The sequence below is a fragment of the Petaurus breviceps genome, unplaced genomic scaffold, assembly GCF_028583685.1.
Source record: "Petaurus breviceps papuanus isolate PSGF00001 unplaced genomic scaffold, PetGlider_PUasm1.0 188, whole genome shotgun sequence".
NCBI lineage: Eukaryota > Metazoa > Chordata > Mammalia > Diprotodontia > Petauridae > Petaurus > Petaurus breviceps.
Genome location: NW_027185804.1, coordinates 5,484,410 through 5,506,422, shown reverse-complemented (window position 1 = coordinate 5,506,422; position 22,013 = coordinate 5,484,410). Strand labels below are relative to the sequence as shown.

Below are 22,013 nucleotides of genomic sequence, written 5' to 3'. Positions count from 1 at the left end.
TCTCATTGGCTATTATAAGACACTTTGCAGTCTCCTTCCACACTAGGATGATAGTGTCAGTTCTTGGTTTTCTGTTAAGAATTCTATTTTCTTCCTCTCCATGGCCTCTTAAAATAGACTCTTCTAAAATCTATCCTGTAAGGACCTGCACTTTCTGATTAGTGCATCTTGAATATTCTGTTTATTCTTGTCTCTCCCTTCAGTCCCTTCCTTTTAGTTTTCCATAGCTGTCTGTTGCCTCTGCTGCCTCTTTCTCTACTTCATCCATATATGTTTATTCTATTTCCACAACTTCTCTGACATATAATGTAACCTTTTTTCTCTTAGGGCCACCATCTGATTTCAGGTCAGCATCAGCTCTTACATGGTTTATTCTATTAGTTTTCTAGCTAATCATCATTCCCTTCCTCTCTAATCCATACTCTGTACTTCCAAATAATTTCCCTAAGGCACAAGATTGATCATGACACTCCATTGTTCAAAAAACTTCAGTGGTTTTCTCTTGCTAGTAATATTAGTCTTAAGTAGGCATTAAATGCTCTTCACAGTTTAATTTCTTTCTCCCTTTCCATCTTATTTTGTATTGTTTCCAGAATTAGAAATGTCATCCCCTGTCTCCTTGTCCTTTACACAAGTTGTCTTCTTTCTTTTATTTTTATTTAAAAAAAATTTTTTTTTTTTGCTTTTTGGAGGGCAATTGGGGTTAAGTAACTTGCCCGAGGTCACACGGCTAGGTATTGTGTGTGTGTGTGTGTGTGTGTGTGTGTGTGTGTGTGTGTGTGTGTGAAGTGTCTGAGGCTGGATCCGAACTCAGGTCCTCCTGACTCGGGGGCTGGCACTCTACTCACTGTGCCACCTAGCCGCCCCAACTTGTCTTCTTTCTCTAGAATATACTTCCCATTCATTTCTATCTTTCATGATCTTTATCTTCTTTTAATGCTCAGCTTAGGTGTCACCTCCTCTGGAAAGTCTTCCTTGAATTCCTTCCTTCTCACAACTAGAAGTTTTCTCTCCCTTTCCAGATAGCCCTAGCTTACTCTGTCTAGATTTCTTCTGTATTTCCATTACTCCCTACCACATATGATAAAGTATATATTGTAGCCTGCTAAATTATATGTTTATATGAACAGGCACACATTATAAATGAAGACTTATTGGGGAGAAATGCTATAAGGATATCGATCAAGAATAATTGTATGCTGTGAAAAAAAGATGAGATGGTTGGTAACTTGGTCAGATTTAGGGATAACTAATGGACAGCCTGAGTGTCTCATTAGTATCTGTGCAATGTCAAAAGAACAAGAGGAAGCCCCCTAATATGTTGACTGGGCCCTCTGTGGCAGATCAGTAAGGTAATATGGACAAGAATCTGACAGAACAGGCAGGCAGGCATGGGATATGTTCTGCATTGCTGAAGGAAGTACTCACATTAATAAGGCCAAAAATAGGTTAGAGTTTTGGGCTTTATGTGTGTTTGTGAGCACATTTGTATTCTAGAATATTAGAGTAGTTTTCCTTGATAATTTCTCGAAATATAGAATGTCTAGGTTCTTTTTCTGACCATGGTTTTCAGGTAGTCCAGGATTTCTTAAGTGATCACTTCTTGATCTGTTTTCCAGGTCAGTTATTTTTCCAATGAGAGTTCACTTCTAATTTTTCTTTCTTTTCATTTTGTTTTATTGTTTCTTGTAGAGTCATCAGCTTCCATTTACCCAATACTAATTTTTAAGGAATTATTTCTAAAGTGAGCACTTGTACCTCTCCCACCCCCCATTGGACCAATTCTACTTCTCAAAAAAATTAAATTTAGTTTTCAATGTTTACTTTTTTAAGACTGAGTTCTAAATTTTTCCTTCTCCCTTTCCTTCTCCCAACCATCCCACTACCCAAGATTGCATCTCATCTCATATAGGCTCTAAATGTACAATCATATTAAACATATTTTCACATTAGTCATGTTGTGAAAGAAGAATCAGAACAAAAGGGAAAAACCAAAGAAAGCAAAAAAAAAGCCCTAAGAAAATAATATGATTCAATCTGCATTGAGGCTCCATAATTCTTTCTCTGGATGTGGATAGCATTTTCCATCATGAGTCTTTTGGAATTGTCATATCTTTGCATTGCTGAGAATAGCTTAGTCTATCAAAGTTGGCCATCGCACAGTGTTGCTGTTGCTGTGTACAGTGTGCTCCTGGTTCTGCGCACTTCACTCAGTATCATTTCATGTAGGTTTTTCCAGGTTTTCCTGAAATCTGCCTGTGCATCATTTGTCATGGAACAATAGTATTCCATTACATTTTTGTACCACAACTTGTTCAGCCATTCCTCAATTGATGGGCATCCCTTCAATTTCCAATTCTTGGCCATCACAAAAAGAACTGCTATAAATATTTTTGTACATGTGGGTCGTTTTCCCTTTTTTATGGTCTCTTTGGGATACAGCTCTAGTAGTGGTATTTCTGGATTAAAGGATATGCACAGTTTTATAGCCCTTTGAGCATAGTTCCAAATTACTCTCCAGAATGGTTGAATCAGTTCACAATGCTACCAACAATGCATTAGTATTCCAATTTTCCTACATCTTCTCCAACATTTATTATTTTCCCTTTTTTGTCATGTTAACCAATCTAATAGGTGTGATGTGGTTCCTCAGAGTTGTTTTAATTTGCATTTCTCTAATCAGTGGTGATTTAGAGCATTTTTTCATATGACTATAGACTTCAATTTCTTCATCTGAAAACTGCCACCAATTCTACTTTTTAAGGAGTTCTCTTCAGTATATTTTTGTGACTCTTTTACCATTTGTCCTATTGATTTTTTTAAGGTGTTGTTTTCATCAGTATTTTTTTGTGCCTCCTTTACCAAGCTGTTGACTCTTTTTTCATGATTTTTTTGTTTCACTCTCACTTCTTTTCCCCTTTACTGCTTTTATTTTATTTTTAAAATCCTTTTTGAAGTATCCTTGGAACTCTTTTTGGACCTGAAGCAAATTCATATTTTTAGATCAATTTACATTTTTTTCTTTGAGGCTTTGGATGTAGCAGTTTTGACTTTGTTGTTTTAATGACTACACTAGCTTCTCGTGATTCCTTCTGCTTTCCCAGGTAATCATCAACCTTTTATTTAATGGTCTATTTTAGAGTTTTGTTGAGAATTAATGTTAAGATTTCAAAATCTACAGTTTTTAAAATATACTTTTTAACAATTTTCAAAAATTGAGACATTTGCATAAGTCTGTTTTCTTAAGTCAAGGATTACTTATAATAATAAAACTAATTTTGTAAACTTTTTTTGTAGCCTATAGTCATAGGAGCCTGTATTAATGAGCTATGCATAAGCTTGTTTAATAAATATTTGCTGAATTGCTTGTTGCAAGTTAGTCATAAGTAGTTTGTTGAGTTATTTTAAAAATAGTTATTTTGCTAGTTGGCATTTTATATTATAATTACAAATTTGCCTTGAATTTCTTTTACAGGGTCTGCAGAAGGAATGGGAAAGATAATCCAGAGGTTTCCACAGAAGGATTGGGATGATACACCTTTTCCACAAGGAATAGAATTGGTAAGGCATTGCTTTATCACATTTTTTTTCTTTACAATAATGTAAGTCTCTGTCACATTTAATGTTAATTGATTTGATCTTTTAATTGTGGCAAACTTCATGTTACTGTAATACTTAAAAAAATATAATTTCATCAGTATGTATATCCTTTCTACAGATAAAGATTGCAATATTTCCATAATATGGTAGATACTCTTCATGAGTAGTTGGGTTTCCACACTTCAGCACCTAGTGGTTAACTTTCTTTTGGAGAGCCTTTCCTCGTTTCAGGAGTTTGTTAGGACAGCAACTCCTGTGTTCCTATTTGTAGCTCTTCTAGGTGCAGAACCTGTCAAACTTTGTGCTGCTCTAGAACAGTCTTTGAGAAACCTGTGTCATTTGCATATCAGAAGAAGCATTGGAGAAGAGATTTGTTGGGGGCTACTCCTAATAATAATGCTAGAAGTGCCAAATAATTTGATTCAGAGTTGTCTTTGGCTACCTTGTTTTCATCACGGATTTCCCTGTAGCAAATCATAAGCATTATAAATTGTTCCTGGCTCTTCTCTTTCTAAAACAAACTCTGTATTTGGCTGCCATCTCTTCAGCATTAACAGGTTTACAGAAATACTAAATCTTGGAATTAGAGGATAACTTAGAGGTTATCCAGCCCAACCTGTACTTGAACAACATTCCTCTCTACAGTGTACCTGACAGGTGGGCATTCACTTTCCAGTTGAACTCTCCACAATGAAAGGAAGCAGATTGTCCTCTACTATATCAGGTCATTCTGTATGGCCTCTGTGCTATTGTATTCAGTTATATGTGCCATGTTTTAGGAATGACTTTAATAACCTGGAGAATGTCCAGGGAAGGATAACAAGGAATGTGAGGAGCTTCTAGATCTTACTATATGAGAAGCTGTTTGTTGAAGGCCCTGGAACTCTTTTGTTCTGAGAAGAGAACTTTTTTTTTTTTTTTTGCAGGGCATGATAGTTGTCCTCAGATGTTTGGAGGGTTTGCATATATTGCAGAGGAGATATGATAAGACTTGTTCTTCTTGGCTCTAGAATACAGAACAGGAGCAGTGTGTAGGAATGGAAAAGAGGCAGATTTAAGCTTGAATGCAAAGAAAAAAATTCCTAATACATAAAGTTATTCATTAGTGGAATGGATTTCCTTAAGAGGTGGAAAGTTTTCCTTGATTGGAATGTTGAGAAGGGGTTTGTGGTGTAGATGACCAAATTCAGGTTCTCAGAGTTGGAGCCTGTGACTTTCTGCTGAGCCTTGTTGGAGTATAGAAAATATGTGCTTCTATCCTCAAGTTTTGAAACCTGACCAAAGCATCTATGGCTGAACTCAGTGCCCCAAAGGGTCACCTTCAATTCTAGCTGCAGTGGTATTGAGCACTTGCCAAATGATATACCACATAGTGAAATAATCAGTGTTGTTTTTCTGTAGAAACTGTTGTGCTAATGTATTAAAACTTCCTTTCTGCTGTTCGGGCTGTCAGGAGTGGGGATACTTGCTGCTGGGGAAGGGCAGTGAAGGAGGAGTCACCAAAGTTGAGTTATCTATAATTAGACAAAACCCTTCCACAATCGATAATTTTTACTTCTGCAAGACTGCCTCTGCAGATATTTTAGTTAATTGCTATCATATTGATAGGAGGCCAGGAATTTGGGATTCTAGTTTTGGCTATTCCACCAAGTAGCTATATGACTCAGGAGACATGTCAGAGGCCCAAGGGATTTAAAGCTGAAAGGCACTTTTTGGTTCATATAGTTAAGGGTTTTGTCATTTATTTTGTATCTTGGACCCCTTTAACAGTATGGTGAAGCTTATAGATCCCTTTCAGAGTAATATTTTAAAATGCATAAAACAAAAGTACATAGGACTGTAAAGGAAACCAGTTACTTTGAATAGTTATCAAAATATTACAAAAATGTTCATGGACCCTAAATTAAGAATTTGTGATCTAGTCCTATCTTTACATTTTACAAATGAAGAAACAGAGGCCCGGAAAACTCAGTGACCCCTGAGGAAAACATTTTCCCTCTCTGGGTCTCAGTTTCCTTAGTCTATATTGATTAAATGATCCATAAAATCCATTTTGTAGCAAACACTGTGATATTGATTTTTCTGTAATTTATCTACCAATCTAAATTATCTGATATCTGTTGTCAAAATAATGTAAAGAACACAGAAAGTACTAATTCAGTTCCTACCCACATTATAAAGCCCATCTACAGTATTGACAGCAAGCATTCCTGCAGGTTGTGTGTGAGGAGGGAGCTTGTTGCTCTCAGAGGCATCTCATTCCATTTGTGATGACTCTAACGAGGAGCTTTTCCAGACTTTGAACTAAAACATGTTTCCTCATAATGTTCAGTTCTGACCATCTTCCTTCAGGAAAAATAAATCTCATCCTTCTTCCTGGAATGCCAGTCATTCTAATATTGGATGATTGCTAACATGTCTCTCTCACACTAAACAGCTTCAGTTCCTGAAGAGTTTATATTTAATGGTAAGAAGGATACACTGGAATTTATTGAATAGTTGAGTGACATGGTCAGAGGTGCTTTGGGAATATCATTGAGTGGAGAATTTATTGGAGAGGTGAGAGACTTGAGGCAAGGGAAGCAATGGGAAGCTTTTATATAGATCAGGCGAGAGGTAATGGGGTCTTAACTGAGGTGGGGCCCATATGGGTGAAAAGAAAGGGATGTATGTGAGATATGTTGTGGAGGTAGAACTGACAAGATTTAGCAACAGATTGGATATAGGGGATGAGGATGTAGTCCAGTCATTCAGTCCTGTCTGATTCTTGGTGACCTATGGACCAACTGTCCATGGAATTTTCTTAGCAAAGAGACTGGAGTGGTTTGCCATTTCCTTGTCCAGTTGAGGGAGAGTGAAAAGTGGAAGACGATATTTATGTTGTTAACCTGAGTGACTGGAAAGGTGGTGATGCCCTCAGCAGTAATAAGTAAATTCAAGAGAGATTCGTTTGTTTGGGAGAAAAGATAATGTAAAAGATAATGATGTTGGATATGTTGAATTTGAGAAGCCCACCAATTTTCCCGTTTGAAGTATCTAACAGGCAGAGGACTAGAGTTCAGTATGGTATCTAAGGTCCTTTACAGCTCTGAATCTATGATCCATAGACCTATCATGTTTTAGGTGTCTAGTGCTGTCCTTGGGCTCCAGAAAGAGAGTGTGTTATTTGAAGAATGGGATTGCAGGACTATGACCTACTTTAACAACTGCAAAGTTGTATTTCTAGGCCCTAGTGCTGGTTGCCAAATAATAGGTGCTTAGGCTATATCTGTTGAATTGAAGTCTTTTCTTTCATAGTCTTTAATTTATTTGCTCATTCAAAGAGGACCAAAACTAGAAATTTAAATTTCCATGCCACAAAAGAAATTCTCTTGTTCACTAGCTAATGAAATTCTGTCCTTTAGAATGAGGAATTTTTTTGTTACTAAAATAGATATTTCCCATGGAGAAACAACACTTTATGTTATTATTAATTGCTTATACCTTAGTGGGAATGAAGGATCTATTAACAGTTTTGTAAGGGGGAAGAAAATTTTGTGTGAACTTCTACCTAAAGGGGAAGGCTAGGTTATATGTTAACATTTTTCTCTAAAGTCAGCCCTTGCATTCAAATAATTTCAGTAGGTTGAAATTATTTTTAAATGACAGTGCCCTCTCTACATATAGTATATACACAGTGTTAAGAAAAATTCAATGTTAAATGTAAATGATATCAGATCTCTGTAGTTAAATTGTAAGATCTAATATGAAATAGTCATGGTGAAGACAGCATTTTATCCTATTACCTACCTGCCAGGGATAGAGACTGTATCTGTTCCCAAGGAGCTATTAAGGGGTAACAGTGAACAGTGACTTAGGGAAGGTGTTTTGGTGTGAGAAGTCACAAAACTGGGAGTAAAGCCATTGCCAGTAGGACTCTCTATTGATCATCAGCCTTTTAAGGAAAGTTGGATTGTAGTTGTTAGTGGTGTTGATTTGTACTGCTGAATTACTGAATTACTGCTTTTCTTTATTGGTAGAGGAATTTTTCCTTACTAGGAGTTCCTTATACCCATGAAATCACAGGTCCTGACCAGAAATCTATCTTGAAATATGAAGGTGATGGGTAGATGATCTTGGTCAAGCCAAATCTGGAATTTGTGTTCTGTTCTTAACATCATGTTTTAGAAGGGACCTTAATAATCTGGAGAGGAGGATCCATGGGAGGGCAACCAGAAGTCAAGTTTATATCATATGAGAAATGACTGAAGGAACTACGAAAAGTTACCCTATAGAACAAAAGATGGGGTGGGGGGTAGAGTATCTGGAGAATGATGGGTAATAGCAGTCAAATACTTGAAAGTCTCTGGATTGCCTAGATGCCTGTGAGATTGCTTTCAAACTCTGAAATTCTGTGATTCTGAAGAAAAATGATTTTTAGGTTTTCAAGTTCTAAATTTAACGTTTTAATTTGCCATTTCCCCCTATAGTAATTACCTTATGCTTCTGCTTTAGTTGTCCTTTACCAAGAAATGGTGAACTTTAATTTGGTTGGATTTTAAAAATAAAAATATGAAAATAAGCTTAACCTTACATAATGACTGCTCTTCCAATTTGAAGTTATTTTTATTTTTATTTTTTGTATATTTTAGTCATACAGGGAAACCACAGACAGTCATACAAATAAATCTGGGTTAATTTTAGGGTCAACATTCAAAGAACAGTAGAATAATAGTATTGCAGAGTCATTCTATGGCTTGTAGTCTATTTCTGGACTATGGGAACAAATGTTTTCTGGGGCCAGGTCTTGAAGCATCAGCAAAATTCTGTTGTTTTACCAGTAGTTAGTGTTTAGATGTCTTGAAAATTGAGACATTTTTTGAAACCAGCCATTCTTCTTAGTGTAATAGGGGAAAGGAGGTGATAAGGACATAAGGCATTAGAGGATAAATAGCAGGCCTCTGCTGGATGACTTTGACTGGAGTATCCATCCAGGATGGCAGCTTTGATCTAGGCAATCCTGAACTCAGAATCACAGAGATTATCACACTTTTTCCCAGTAGCAGTGGCAAGGTTGATTTGATCATTATTCCTTGAACAAGATTTGGAATGCCAAAGGTGGAGGTGAGGGAGGATGCATGGCATTCTTTGCTGGCTGGGCTCTAGTGTCCCTGATGGGATGAAGCTTAGATTGGGGTCAGCGAGGAGGGTTGAGGTGACGTTTGACTTGCCCTTCAATTAGAAGCTTAAACAGCTGTGACCCAGGGCCAATATCCAAGTGTATTGGGTGGGGAGGGCAGGATCTCGAGAGGTCCTGAGAATTGTTGCTCCAGGTAGTGTGAGGTAGGCAGAGATAGGATAATGGTAAGACATCTGTACTGGCTAGGTTACGGTGGTATGGCTGAATGGAATTTGGAAGCAGCTGAATGATAAGACACAAAGTTGATTTTTAATAAATTTATCACCTTGGTGAAAGGTCTCCAGCTCAGGGTTCTGTTCTTCGCCTTGGGTAGCTCAGTATTTTTATCGGTGTCTTTCATAAAAGTACAAAAGCACACTTGTCAAATTTGCAGATGAGAATTACCCAGGTTTGTAATCTTAAGGTCATCCTTAACTACTCCCTCTCATACCGCATGTCTAATCTGTTGCCAAATTTTGTTATTTGTACCATAAAAGCATTTCCTATCTCCTCTCCACCTAGCCGTCACTCTAGTTCATGCCCTCATCCCCTCCTACCTGGACTATAAGAATAATCTTCAACTTGATCTTCCTGCCTCAAGTTTCTCACTACCCCAGTACATCCTCTACCCAGCTGCTTAAGTCTCCCTAACAATAGTATCAGTACACTCCAGTGGCTCCCCATAACCTCCAGCATCTAATGTAAAGTCTTCTATTTTGGCATTTAAAACTCTCTTTAACTAGGCCCTTCTTCCCTTTCCCCACTCTGTTTCTGCGTTACCCCTTTCCACACATTCCAACTGTGCTGTCTTACTTGCTATTCTTTGGACACAACATTCCTTCTCTCATCTCTGGACCTTTACACTGGCTGGATCTCTTTCCTGGAAGGCTCTCCTTCATCACCTCAACCTTATAATTTTCCTGATTTTGTTTAAGTCTCAGTTCAAATCTCATCTTTTGCAAGAGGACTTTACTAGTTAGACCCTCTACTATTGGTGTTTCCCTTCTGAAATAACTTACCATCTATTTCGTGTGTCTTGTATGTACATAATTACTTTCATGTTGTATCCCTGATCACACTGTGATTTCTTTTAAGGGAAGGACTGTTTTTTGCCATTCTTTGTTATTTTCATGGCCTACCAGTATATGGAACAAGTAATGGTGTAATAAATTTTTTTGATTGGTTTCCTCATCTGTAAAATGAAGAGTTTAGATGAGGTGATCTCCAATGCCCTTTCTAGCTCTAAATATGTGGTTCTTTGTGGATAGGAGGTTAGGCTTCTTATTGCCTGCTTTGGTGACTGGGAGTAAGATTAATATGTTTGTGAATTGAATTTATTTTTATTATTAATTTTTTTATTTTTCAAATGCTTTATTAATTTCTGATTTACATCATTCATTTCTGCCAGATTTTGAGTTACAAATTTTCTCCCTGTTTTTCCCCTACCCACCGCCCCAAAATAGCAGTCCCACAGGATATCCCTTCCTCCAATCTGCTCTCTCCCATATTTTCTCCCATACCCCTTTCGACTTTTCCAGTAGGGCATGGTGGATCTCTGTGCCCCAGTGCCTATTTATCTTATTTCCTAATTACATGTAAAATAGTATTAATAATAGTATATATTTAAACATTTGATTCTAAAACTTTGAATTCCAGATTCATTCCCTTCTTTGTCACCCACCCTTATTGGGAAGATAAGCAGTTCAGTATAGGTTGTACATGTGTGGCTAATGCAAAACAATAACAGATATATTGTAAAAGACTGATTATGTTTCCCTCCCTCCTATCCCACCTCCCACTTGTTCTATTCTCTACTTTGATCCTGTCCCTTTTCAAAAGTGGGTGCTTCCAACTTCCCTCCCCCCCAGCCTGCCCTCCCTTCCATCATCCCCCCTCTCATCCCCTTCCCCCCTACTTTCCTGGAGAGTGAGATACCCTATTTAGTGTGTATTTCATTCCCTCCTCAAGCCAAATTCAATGGGAATAAGGTTGACCCATTCCCTTTTACCTTCCTATTCTTCCCCTCCATTGTAACCATTTCCCCTCACCTCTTCTATATGAGATAGTTTACCCCATTCTGTCTCTCCCCATCTCCTCGCATTATATTCCTCTCTCACCTCTTAATTTCACCTTTTAAGTATCATCCCTTCCTGTTAAATTGGTACTGTGCCCTCTATCTATGTATACCTGTAAACATATACACACATTCACATATGTATTCATATGCCCATATACCCTAATATATAGACACACATATATATATATATATATATATTTCTATTCCCTTCAACTATTTTCATTCTGAGAAAAGTTTCATAAGTTACAATTATTGTTTTTCCATGTAGGAATGTTAATAGTTCAGCTTTGATAAGTTCCTTATGATTTATTTTTCCTGTTTACCTTCTCATGCTTCTCTTGCTTCTTGTATCTGAATGTCAGATTTTCTATTCAACCCTGGTTTTTTTTATCAAGAATGCTTGAAAGTCCTCTATTCCACTGAATAACCATATTTTCCCCTGAAACATGATACTCAGTTTTGCTGGGTAGGTGATTCTTGGTTTTAATGAATTGAATTTAAATATATTGGTTAGTTAATGGGTAGCAGTTAGAGAGACAGATCCTAAGATCTCAGATTTAAAGCTGGAAGGAACCTTAGAAGCCATGAAGTCTGGTCCCTCCATTTTACAGTTGAGGGAACTGATCCCTAGACAGGGTAAATGACTTGTCCAAAGTCACACAGCTGGAAACCCAAGTATTCATTGTCATAGCCACTGAACTATGCTGCCTCTTATTTCAGTTCAGTATAAGAAAGAAATTTACAACAATTAGAGTTGTCCAAAAATGCAGTGGAGTGCTCTAAAAGTAGTGAAGTTCCTATATTGTGAAATATTTAGGCAGAAGCTGGAAAGGACTTTCTCTCTGGGGTGTCACAGATCCTAGTTGTCATTTACACACTTTTTTGTTCCTATAACTCTACTTGATTATTTCTTTGAAAAGAAAAAGTCCTGTTATTATGGAGAGATTTCCCTCATTTTGTGTGATAATTTTGAGCAGGCCCCTACTTTTTTATTTAAGTAGATACTGAACTGTGAATAAATTCTTAGTCTCTCTTAAATCATTACAATGATTTACAGCCTCTGTGAACAGTGAGATAGAGAGCAGGAAATTCCCTTTATGTTTTAGTGTATTATTTTGCAATAAGATGTGGGTTACTAAGTAACTCTGAAAATCAGATTTTGATTAACCTTTTAAAATTTTTTTTGAAGATTATGAATTGCATGACTTAGCATTTTAAATTCCCAGATGAACATGTTTGGTATTCTGTTCTGTCAGGCAGGAGATTTGGGGCAGGAAATTCTTTGAATTACTTCTGAGACCCTAGTCTTTTGTTGGTTGTTTTTTTTCTCTCCACTTAATATTATTTTTTTCCAATTACATGTAAAAAGATAGTTTTCAATATTCACTTTTATAAGATTTTGAGTTCCAAATTTTTCTCCTTCCCTCCCCTCCCCAAGACCACAAGCAATCCGATATATTTTATATATGTACAATCATATTAATGATATTTTCACCTTAGTCATATTGTGAAAGAAAAATCAGAACAAAAGAGAAAAACCATGAAAAAAAAAAGAAGAAACAAACAAACAAAAAAGGAAAATAGTATGCTTTGATCTGCATTCAGGCTCCATAGTTCTTTCTCTGGATGTGCAGAGCATTTTCTATCATAGTCTTTTAGAATTGTCTTAAATCATTGTATTGCTGAGAAGAGCTAAGTCTATCACAGTTGATCATTGGACAGTGTTGCTGTTGCTGTGTACAATGTTCTCCTGGTTTCGCTCACTTCACTCAGCATTAGTTCATGTAGGTCTTTCCAGGTTTTCCTGAAATCTGCCTGCTTATGATTTGTCATGGGACAGTAGTATTCCATTACATTTTTGTACCACAACTTGTTCAGCCATTCCCCAATTGATGGGCATCCCCTCAATTTCCAATTCTTGGCCATCACAAAAAGAACTGCTATAAATATTTTTGTACATGTGGATCCTTTTCCCTTTTTTATGGTCTCTTTGGGATACAGCTCTAGTAGTGGTATTTCTGGATTAAAGGATATGCACAGTTTTATAGCCTTTTGGCCATAGTTCCAAATTGCTCTTCAGAATGGTTGCATCAGTTAACAACTCTACCGACAGTCCATTAGTGTTCCAGTTTTCCCACATCTTCTGCAACATTTATCATTTTCCTTCTCTGTCATACTAACCAATCTGGTAGATGTGAGGTAGTACCTCAGAGTTGTTCTGTTGTTGGTTCTTACATAAATTGACTAGTTGTTAGATATTATCCTATTTTAATAATTATTTTTATGAATGATGTAATATTAGATATCTAAAATTCTTGGCATATTTCTTAATTGTTACAGTCTACCTTTTTTGATACTTCATCTTAGAAGCTAGTGTTCCAATAACTAGTATAGATACATGTAAAAGAATGAATTATTTGCATTCTTTTTTTTGTGGAAGGCAATAACGATAAATCATACTTCTTTAGTACATAACAAAGTGCTTTTTTCACAGCAATCTTTTTGAGACAGGATACTGTTAAGTTGTACCCTTCTTTTACTTCTAGTTGTTACCTGAGGCTTATAAAAAGTTAAGTAACTTGCCTACTATAATAAATATGGAGTGTCAGATCTGGGACCCAAGTTTTTTGGTTTAGTTTTTGTGTTCTTTCCCTCCTCCCTCTCTATACCATCCCCCCATCCCTGTTCCCTGTATACTATGCTGCCTCTCAATACTAGATAGCCTTAGCGGAAACATCTTCGAAAAGTCAAGTGGCGGTAGCCCCTGGTACAATGGACAGCACTGACCACAGAGTCTGGGCATTTGGATTCAGATTTCATCTCTGACATTCCCTATGTGTTTGACCTTGGAAGTTACCTCCCCTCTCTGGACTTCAGGGTAGTCATTTGTTGTAAAATGAAGGGGCTGAATTAGATGGTTTCTTTGTTGTATGCTCCTTGTGATTTTATGGGTAGCCTATAGTAGGAAAGACATGTTGAAGTAGAATTCTAAGGTGAAAGTCATACTCAAATGTACACACACACTCACATACATACACACACACACACACACACACACACACATATATGCAGCATGATTTGGTTCCTTTTTCATCATGGGCTCATTTCATTTTGTCAACTTCTCTTGTATTAGTTCCTAGATTCCTTTGAGTCTTGGCTATAGTTGATTATATTTATTTCATTATAGAAAGCTACAGATAAATTCCAGATGAATTTTCTTAAGCATTGCTCAGGATCTTTTCCATATTGAAAGCTGAATTATATGTAATGATGACTAAAACAGAGGCTGTCTAATGGTACTGGTCTCCCATTTGGTCTGGGCCAAGTCTCCTTAGTGGTGGTATGTATGTAATTTTGCTTTTAAACTGAATTGGTCATTTATTTTTGATGCCTTAAATTGATAGCTTTTAAACATAATGCTTGTCTTCTCATTATTTGTTATTTTGGATCAGTGCTGTGAGTGGTAGGTAGTTTTAATCCCTCAAAATAATTTTTGGATGGACAAAGTTTTAGAGCTGTTGACTTAAATCTTACTCTACTATAGACATTTTCCTTGAGTAATATTGTGAAGTAGGGAATAGTTTCCAGTCATATTAATGTAAGGCTCTTTATGCAGGTGGTTTTTTTTTTCTGGAACTGTGATTTCATTTGTAGAGAGAACTCTGAGGAGGACCTTCCGCCAACAATGCAGACTGGTCCCTGCTTTGCAGACAGTTGTTTGGGAGCACCTTGAGGTTAATTGTCTTGACATTCATATAGTCAGTATATCTCAGTGGTAGAAATTGACCTCCAGTTTTCCTAACAACTCTCAAGATATGCTCCCTTTTGACAGTCCTTTGAGTCAAACATGATCTTTAAGGAAAAAAAAAACAGATTTACCATCATTTCTAAAAGTGATCTAATGATAACAATTCCCAGATTATGATGTTTCATCATTGTGATCAACAAAAAATTGATAAAGAACCTACATACATATGATACTGTGTTAGGCTTTGCATAGTTAAAAACACAGGGATCTATGAGTGTAGGTATTACCATTATGAATCAGATCTGTGATCCAAGGAGCATGTGATCTAGGACATATTTGCTCTTCTGGACATCAGTCTTAAAGGTTATATCCTTTGTATATCCTAATTTTTATCCATGATATCCATGAAACCCATCAAACTCTCCTCTGCTTAGCCACACTATGGGCCTTGTCATATTTGAATTCAGTTTCAGGTAAAAGAGAGATTAGCTTTGTTCTACTTTATCTGTAGGCATTTACAAAATACCTACTATGTATAAGTGCTCTATACTGGGAATACAAAGATTTTTTTAGAAAAGATATCCATATTTGTTATTAAGGAAACTTGTATTTTGATATTGGTGGGGGTGTAAGAATGTATGGTATGTATACTAATAAATGTGACAGAAAGTAGTGTTGTGGGAGGGCTGTAGGAAATAACAAGATAAGGTACTTCAGGAATCTTGGAGGAGAGAAAAAGCAAACCAAAACAAAGCATTTTCCACTAAGGGAATCTTTTTTTTTTTTCTGTAAGGGAAATTTACTTTTGTACTTCTGAAAAAGTATCAATGAAAAGCAAATAGTATCTTGCTCTGGATTACAGTCAAGTAATTTAGCCAAAACAATAAGAAAATGAATTGTGCCTTGAGGACATTTAAAAATTATACTTAACATTAGCATTAATGAAACATTACCTGAAGACACAGATTACCCTCTTCTCTACATGGTAAGATAATCTGAGTTTATCAATTCTGCACCATGGAATTTTGACATTTACAAGTGAAATATAAGTGTGAGAAAACAGTTTATAAAACTAAAAACAGACCTTTAAATAAACTAATTCAGTTTATCACAAAGCTTGATGCAGTACCAACAACTAACCTGGGGAAGAGTTGCTTATGAAAAATGTCATATTCAGATAGTACCAAAACCACAGAAATAAATATGAAAAAAGATCTAAGATTTTGAAAATGAAAAAAAAAATCCCTTTCTAGAGGAGTTCTCAAAATTAAAATGCAAAGGGGACCCAATTTTATGGTAACATACAATAAAGTACTTTCTAGATGGATGTGGCTGTCTTTATATGCTCAGATGTCTTTAAGTTCCAAGGGATCCTGGGTCTGGTGTTTCTACACCATTAAAGCACCTTCTTCCTTGAAGCTGGGCATCAGTTGGAACTTTATATAAAAAGCATTTTCCCCCCATTTCCCTAAGCAAAACTGCTAATAATGTGCATACATTTTTCCTTCAAGGTATTTCATACAAATCCTGAAAAAGTAGACATTCTATGAATCTAACAACTTCTAAGTTAAACCTTGCTCATAAATGAAAACTTCTAACACATTTAATCTTCCTGTCTTTAAACAGTGGCCCCAAAACTAAAATCCTATTCTCTTTTAGGATGCTGTCCCCAAGCTAATTCCAATCTAGATGATGAAAAAATGCTTTTGGAAGAAAGTAAGAAATTCAACCAAGTAATCACTCCCCGAAGGGGATGTGGGGTGATAGCCACACTATTTTGTTCACTATTGATTCACCCAAAAGAGCCGCTGGTGAAATATGGCATTGTATTTCTAATACTTCCATATCTCTGAAAAACTTTAGATTAAACTCACCTCCAGGGCAAGTTTCATTACTTGCTAACATTCTCAACTTGGATAGCTTATTTTGTGCCCATCTTTGGAATATGCCTCTTGCCTTAACACTTCCTGCCTCAACTGCTAATTTTTCTCCAAGACCAGGTCACTTTCATTTGATTTAGGATCTTCCATAACTTGACTTCCATTTTCAGATTTAGTTCCTTTCTCACTTTCCACCTGGGTCTCAGAAATTGGCCCCTCCTCTTTAGTAACCTCTACCATCACCTGAGAATTATTTTTTTCTTCTGCACAGATACTTTCATTTGATTTGAGATTCTCTTTGTCTGTGTTTCCAAACTCCAGTTTTGCCTTGTTTCCATTTCTTACTTGTGCATCCTGGCCAGGATTTGGTTGAGACCCTTCTTTGTTACTCTTGACCACTTCCTGAAGGTTGTATTTTCAGAACAACATGTAATCTTTGATAACACTCAGGCAGCAGACAGCCTTAATGATTTCTACCACAGTGGTATACTGGGGATTACTAAAATCAATCTTATTTTCAGGATTGAGGCAGCCCACTATGCCTTCTAGTTCTTGAATAACTTCTTCTCTGCTATTGTGACTATTATTTTGTGCTTTGTAAATAATCTGGAATGTCCCTTTATTTGGTGGAACCTTAAACCAAGGTTCCAAGAAGGTTTCAGCCTATTTTTTCATATCTTCTAAGAAATCTTTGCATGTACCAGATACGGGCAACATGCGTAAAATAACCCGTGTTTTCTTTTTCTTGGTTGTGTACATATCCTTTAGGAGATGATGTACAAGTTTCTCAGGTTCTATGCCAAGTGTTCTAATGAAGACCATGTTATTTGCTCCACTTTCCAATGATTGGAATCGTCTTAATCTCAGTTCTGTAGAGGCCTGAATCTCACTGACTTCTTTCTTCAAGGCAGCTTCCTGCATCATCTTCCTCTTCCTCCTCACTTCCAGATGGTTGCTTATCTTTGTCTACAAACTTCTCTGGCCCGTACAGGTCGTCTCCGTACTCGTTGAGGAGACTGTAGGCCTCCTCCACGCACTTGTGCTCATTCATGTTGCAGGCAATGAGGATACCCTGAAGCCCGGGCTTGAGCTGCCTTGGGCCGCCGCTGCCACCTCTGCTCCAGGCCCTCTTAGCCTGCACTTACTGGGCCTTCCCTCTTCGTTTCACCCCAGCCACTTGTGGGGGTTGCTCCCCGGCCGTGGCCATCGTGAAGAAAGGGGATGTTGGCTAGAGGGACTATCCACTAAGGGAATCTTAAAAGGCTTCATGGGGGATATAAGTTCTACATTTGACCCCCAAGGTCAGAAGTAGGGACCGTGGATGGAAGTTGCAGTGGGACAGATTTAGATTTGTTAAAAGGAGAAATTTCCTAATGGAGCTATCCCCAAAATGGAGGAGGCTGTTTTAGAAGGTGATAAATATTTATTCGTTGGATATTTTGAAGTAGGTTTTCAGTGGTAGGATAACTACTTATTGAGGTGTTGTTGAGAGAATATCAATGTGGTCATACTGTTATACATTTAGAACCAAAAGGGATCTTAAAGTCAATCAATAGAGACATACTTAAGTACTTACATGCTTATAGTAAGTACTTAGCCTAGAAGGGCCAGATCCCCCAATGCATCCTGGGCCATCTCCAGTTGTCCTGATGAATATCTGGTCACTGGATCCAGATGGCACTGGAGGAGAAGGTGAGGCTGGTGACCTTGCACAGCCCTCCTTCACTCAAAATCAAGTCAACTGCTAGTCGTGGCATCATTTCCCTGATGTCATGGTCCTCTTCAAGAAGGAAGGACAAACACAACACAAGTATTTGTATACTCTTAAGTACTTAAGCTCCAGGCACTGTCCTAAGTGCTGAGGATCCAAAGACAAAGAAAAAATAGTTCCTGCTCTGGTAGAGCTTATTATGATGATGCCCCCATTCTAGTGTACACAATATGCACACAAAAAGGTATATACAAGATGTACAAGGTGACAGGACCAGAGAGATTAAGGTATTTAACCAAGGCTCCACAGGTCATAATTGGCAGATTTGAGATGCAGACTCAGGTCTTCTGACACCAAATACAGTAAGTGCCTTTTCCGTTGACCCATATTCCTTCCTGTATGTGTTGGACTTAGATGATCTTAGAGGTCTCTTCTAGTAATCGAGTTTCTGTGATCTCAAACTTCCATATTCTCCCTTTCTGATCACTACTACCTTACTTACCATGATTTGTCCGCACAAAGTTAACAGACACTTTGGAGACAAGTCCAAAGCATATCTGACTGTGGATCCTTTCTCTGATATCCCAAAGAAGTAGTCTTCCTATCTCTGCTTGAAGACCTCCAGTAATATGCTCAGACTTATGAAGCAGCAGGTTTACCTTTAGATAGTTCTTGTTAGGGTGCTTGTCTTTATGCCAAACTTTAAACTTCCTCTTTGCAATTTTCATTCAGTTCTCCTAATTTTGCCCTCACATGGGCCAAGTAGAACAAATCAAATATGCTTCTCATGTTGACTCTTCAAAGACTTTGGAGATAGCTATTGTGTCTCCTCTAAGTCTTCTCTTTTTCTGGCTCTAGTTTTTTTTTTTTCTTGGAGGTTAATTTTGGGGTTAAGTAACTTGACCAAGGTCACCCGGCTAGGTGTTTTTTTTTTGTGTGTGCATGTGTGTTAAGTGTCTAAGGCTGGATCCGAACTCGGGTCTTCCTGACTCCAGGGCTGGCACTCTATTCACTGTGCCACCTAGCTGCCCCTTGGCTCTTGTTCTTGAAAGCATTTCTAACATGACATAATCATGAGGCCTTCAGTATCATTTATGACTTGGTTCTGGTTACTTTCTAGCTTATCAGTGTCCTTCCTTAAATGTGGCACCCAGAAATTACTCCGTACAAAGCAGAAGACAGTTGGACTCTCACCCCTCTAGTCCTAGACATTAGGTCTTAGTTCAGTGTAAGAGTTCACTAACTTTCTTTTGGCTGCCATTTCACATTCTTGACTGGTAGTGAACTCATGGTCCACCCCTCCCCCCCTTTTCCAAATGAGCTGCTCTTTAACCACATCATCTCCATCTTGTACTTAAAAAGTGAATTTTTGGGATCCATATGTGAAACTTTACATTTATCCTTACTAAAATTAATTCAATTTACAGTTCAGTTCAGCAAGCATTTATTAAGTGCTTTCTGTGTTCAAGACACTTATGAGGACAAAAAGATATTAAGAACAAAAATTAAATAGTCCTTGTGAATTCTGCAGAGAAGGGTGATAGACTGTGTAAATAGATGGGACCTAGAATAAGGCATTTGAATGTGGAAGAGTGAACATTAGCATCTATGGAAATTGGGCCAGTCTTCATGTAAGTGGTGGTATCTGAATTGAAGGAAGATAAAGATTCTACAAGGTGATTCTTAGGCAGGAAATACATTCCAGGCAGAGGGGAATGGTTCATGCTAATGCACTAGGGGACATTCAGTATGGAACTGGGGTCCTCGCTAGGTTCAGTTTGGATGGAATGTAGACTTTGTGAAGGGAAACTTTTTCTTTTGAAGGGGGGGAAGGCAATTGGGGTTAAGGGACTTGCCCAAGGTCACATGGTTAATAAGTGTTGAGTGTCTGAGACTGGATTTGAACTCAGGTCCTCCTGACTCCAGGGTCAGGACTCTATTCATTGCACCACCTAGCAGCCCCTGAAGGGAAACAATTGAAGGTTGTTGTAGTCATCATCTTATTTGTTCCAGGCATGGTCCCTGCCCACAAGGAGCTTACATTATAATGGGGGAGACAACATACAAGCAACTATGTACATACAAAATATTTACAGAGTAAATAGAAGGTAATCTCAGAGGGAAGGTACTAGTATTAAGAGGATTGGGAAAAGCCTCCTGCAGAAGGTAGGATTTGAGTTGAGGTCCGAAAGTGAGGAGAGAGAGCATTCCAGGTGTGTGGATTAGAGCAGAGCCAGTGAAAAGGGGCAGGGCTGGGATGTTCTGTGCAAGGAACCGCACAGGATCAGCAGAGCAAAAAGAAAATTGGATAGGTAGAAAGGGTCCAGGTTGTAAAGGACTTTAAATGCTAAAATGGATCTTATATTTAATCATAGAGAATGACTACAGTTTATTTAGTAGGGGGATGTCATGGTCAGATTTGCACTCTAGGAAGATCTCTTTGGCAGCTAAGTGGGGAATGGACTGAAGTAGCAAGGGGCTTGATGTGGGGAGACCAACCGGTAGGCTATTGCAGTAGTCTGGGTGTGTGGCTATGAGGACCTGAACCAGAGTGGGGGCTGTGAATAATGAGCATGTGTAGGAGAGATGTTGTGAAGGTGACAAGACTCAGCAATAGACTGGATGGGTGGGGCGAGTGAGAATGAGGAGTCTAGGACATCACTGGATACCCAGGAGAATAGCAGTAGCAGGAAGGTTAGGAAGAGGGAAGGATTTTGGGAGAGAGTGCTATCTCATTAGGACTTGTGGAACCTAAGATGTCTATGTAACATCTAGCTTGAGATGTCCAGTAGATGATCTGCCTTTGAGAAAAGGCTGGAAATGTAGATTTTACAGGACCTTAAATACCAGTTTATATTTTCTCTTAGAGGCAAGGAGTGACATGATCATACCTCTGCCTTAGGATAAGCATTTTGGTAACTATGTGGATGATGCATTGGATTGGGAAGAGACTTGAAAGCAGGGAGTGTAATGAACTATTTAAAAAGTTCACAGATGAGGGGTCATGAAGACCTAAACTAGGGTGTTGTCAGTGTGGTGTAAAGAAGGAGACGTAGAAGAAATGTGTAAAGATACAAGCCTTGAGATTTGATAACAGAGTGGATATGAAAGTTGATGAAAAGATCAAGCCTGGCCTTCTAGATGCATCTAGATGACTCATAAGATAGTGGTGTCTTCAGCAGAAATATGTTTAAAAGAAGGACATGGGGTAGTAGGGGTAAAATTACAGGGAAAGATGAGTCCAGGCTTGGACATGTTGAGTTTGAGATGTTGATGAAGCATGTAGACAGATGTTTAATGGGCAGTTGGTGATTTGGACTGAAGTGCAAGAGAGAACTTAGGGCTGCTTATCTTGATTTTGGAGTCATCAGTGTAGAAATGCTCATTGACTCTGGTTGCTGATGAGATCCCTATTAAAATAGAGAAAGTAGAGAAAGAAAGAGGAAGGAAAGAAACAAGCATTTATTGAACATCCACTTTGTGCCAGGCACTGTGAGTGCTTTACAAATATGCTTTCATTTGATCCTCAAAACAGTCCTGAGAGGTAGGTGCAGTTTTTAGCCTCATTTTACATTGGAGAAATCCGAGGTGGACAGTGGTTAAGTGATTTGCCCAGGGTGGTCTTACAATGTCCCCTGGGCCACCTTACTGTCTTTAGAGAGAGAAAAGAGGGATGGTGACAGAGTCTCTGACTACTTGTTATGCTTCTTGAAATTTTGATTTATGTCTTCCTGTGCTGAATTAGGATAACATTTATTTGAAAAATCACTTCTTTACTGTCTTATTTTTCTACATTTTTCATGTACGTGCCTTGGCATCTTCCTTGAGGCCAGATTCTG

The 22,013-nt window shown here is 37.9% G+C and overlaps 1 protein-coding gene and 1 pseudogene across 2 annotated transcripts in view; one reads left to right on the top strand and one right to left on the bottom strand.

The window, feature by feature from the left end:
- The window catches only part of SBF2 (SET binding factor 2), a 526,457-nt gene that overhangs the window by 66,459 nt on the left and 437,985 nt on the right, over positions 1 to 22,013 (top strand). For both annotated transcript variants that reach the window (XM_069091201.1, XM_069091202.1), the window contains exon 2: positions 3,476 to 3,561. In XM_069091201.1, the coding sequence (XP_068947302.1) occupies positions 3,476 to 3,561 (86 nt within the window). The remainder of the gene's footprint in view (positions 1 to 3,475; positions 3,562 to 22,013) is intronic.
- Positions 15,358 to 19,758, bottom strand: LOC138163738 (THUMP domain-containing protein 1 pseudogene; annotated as a pseudogene).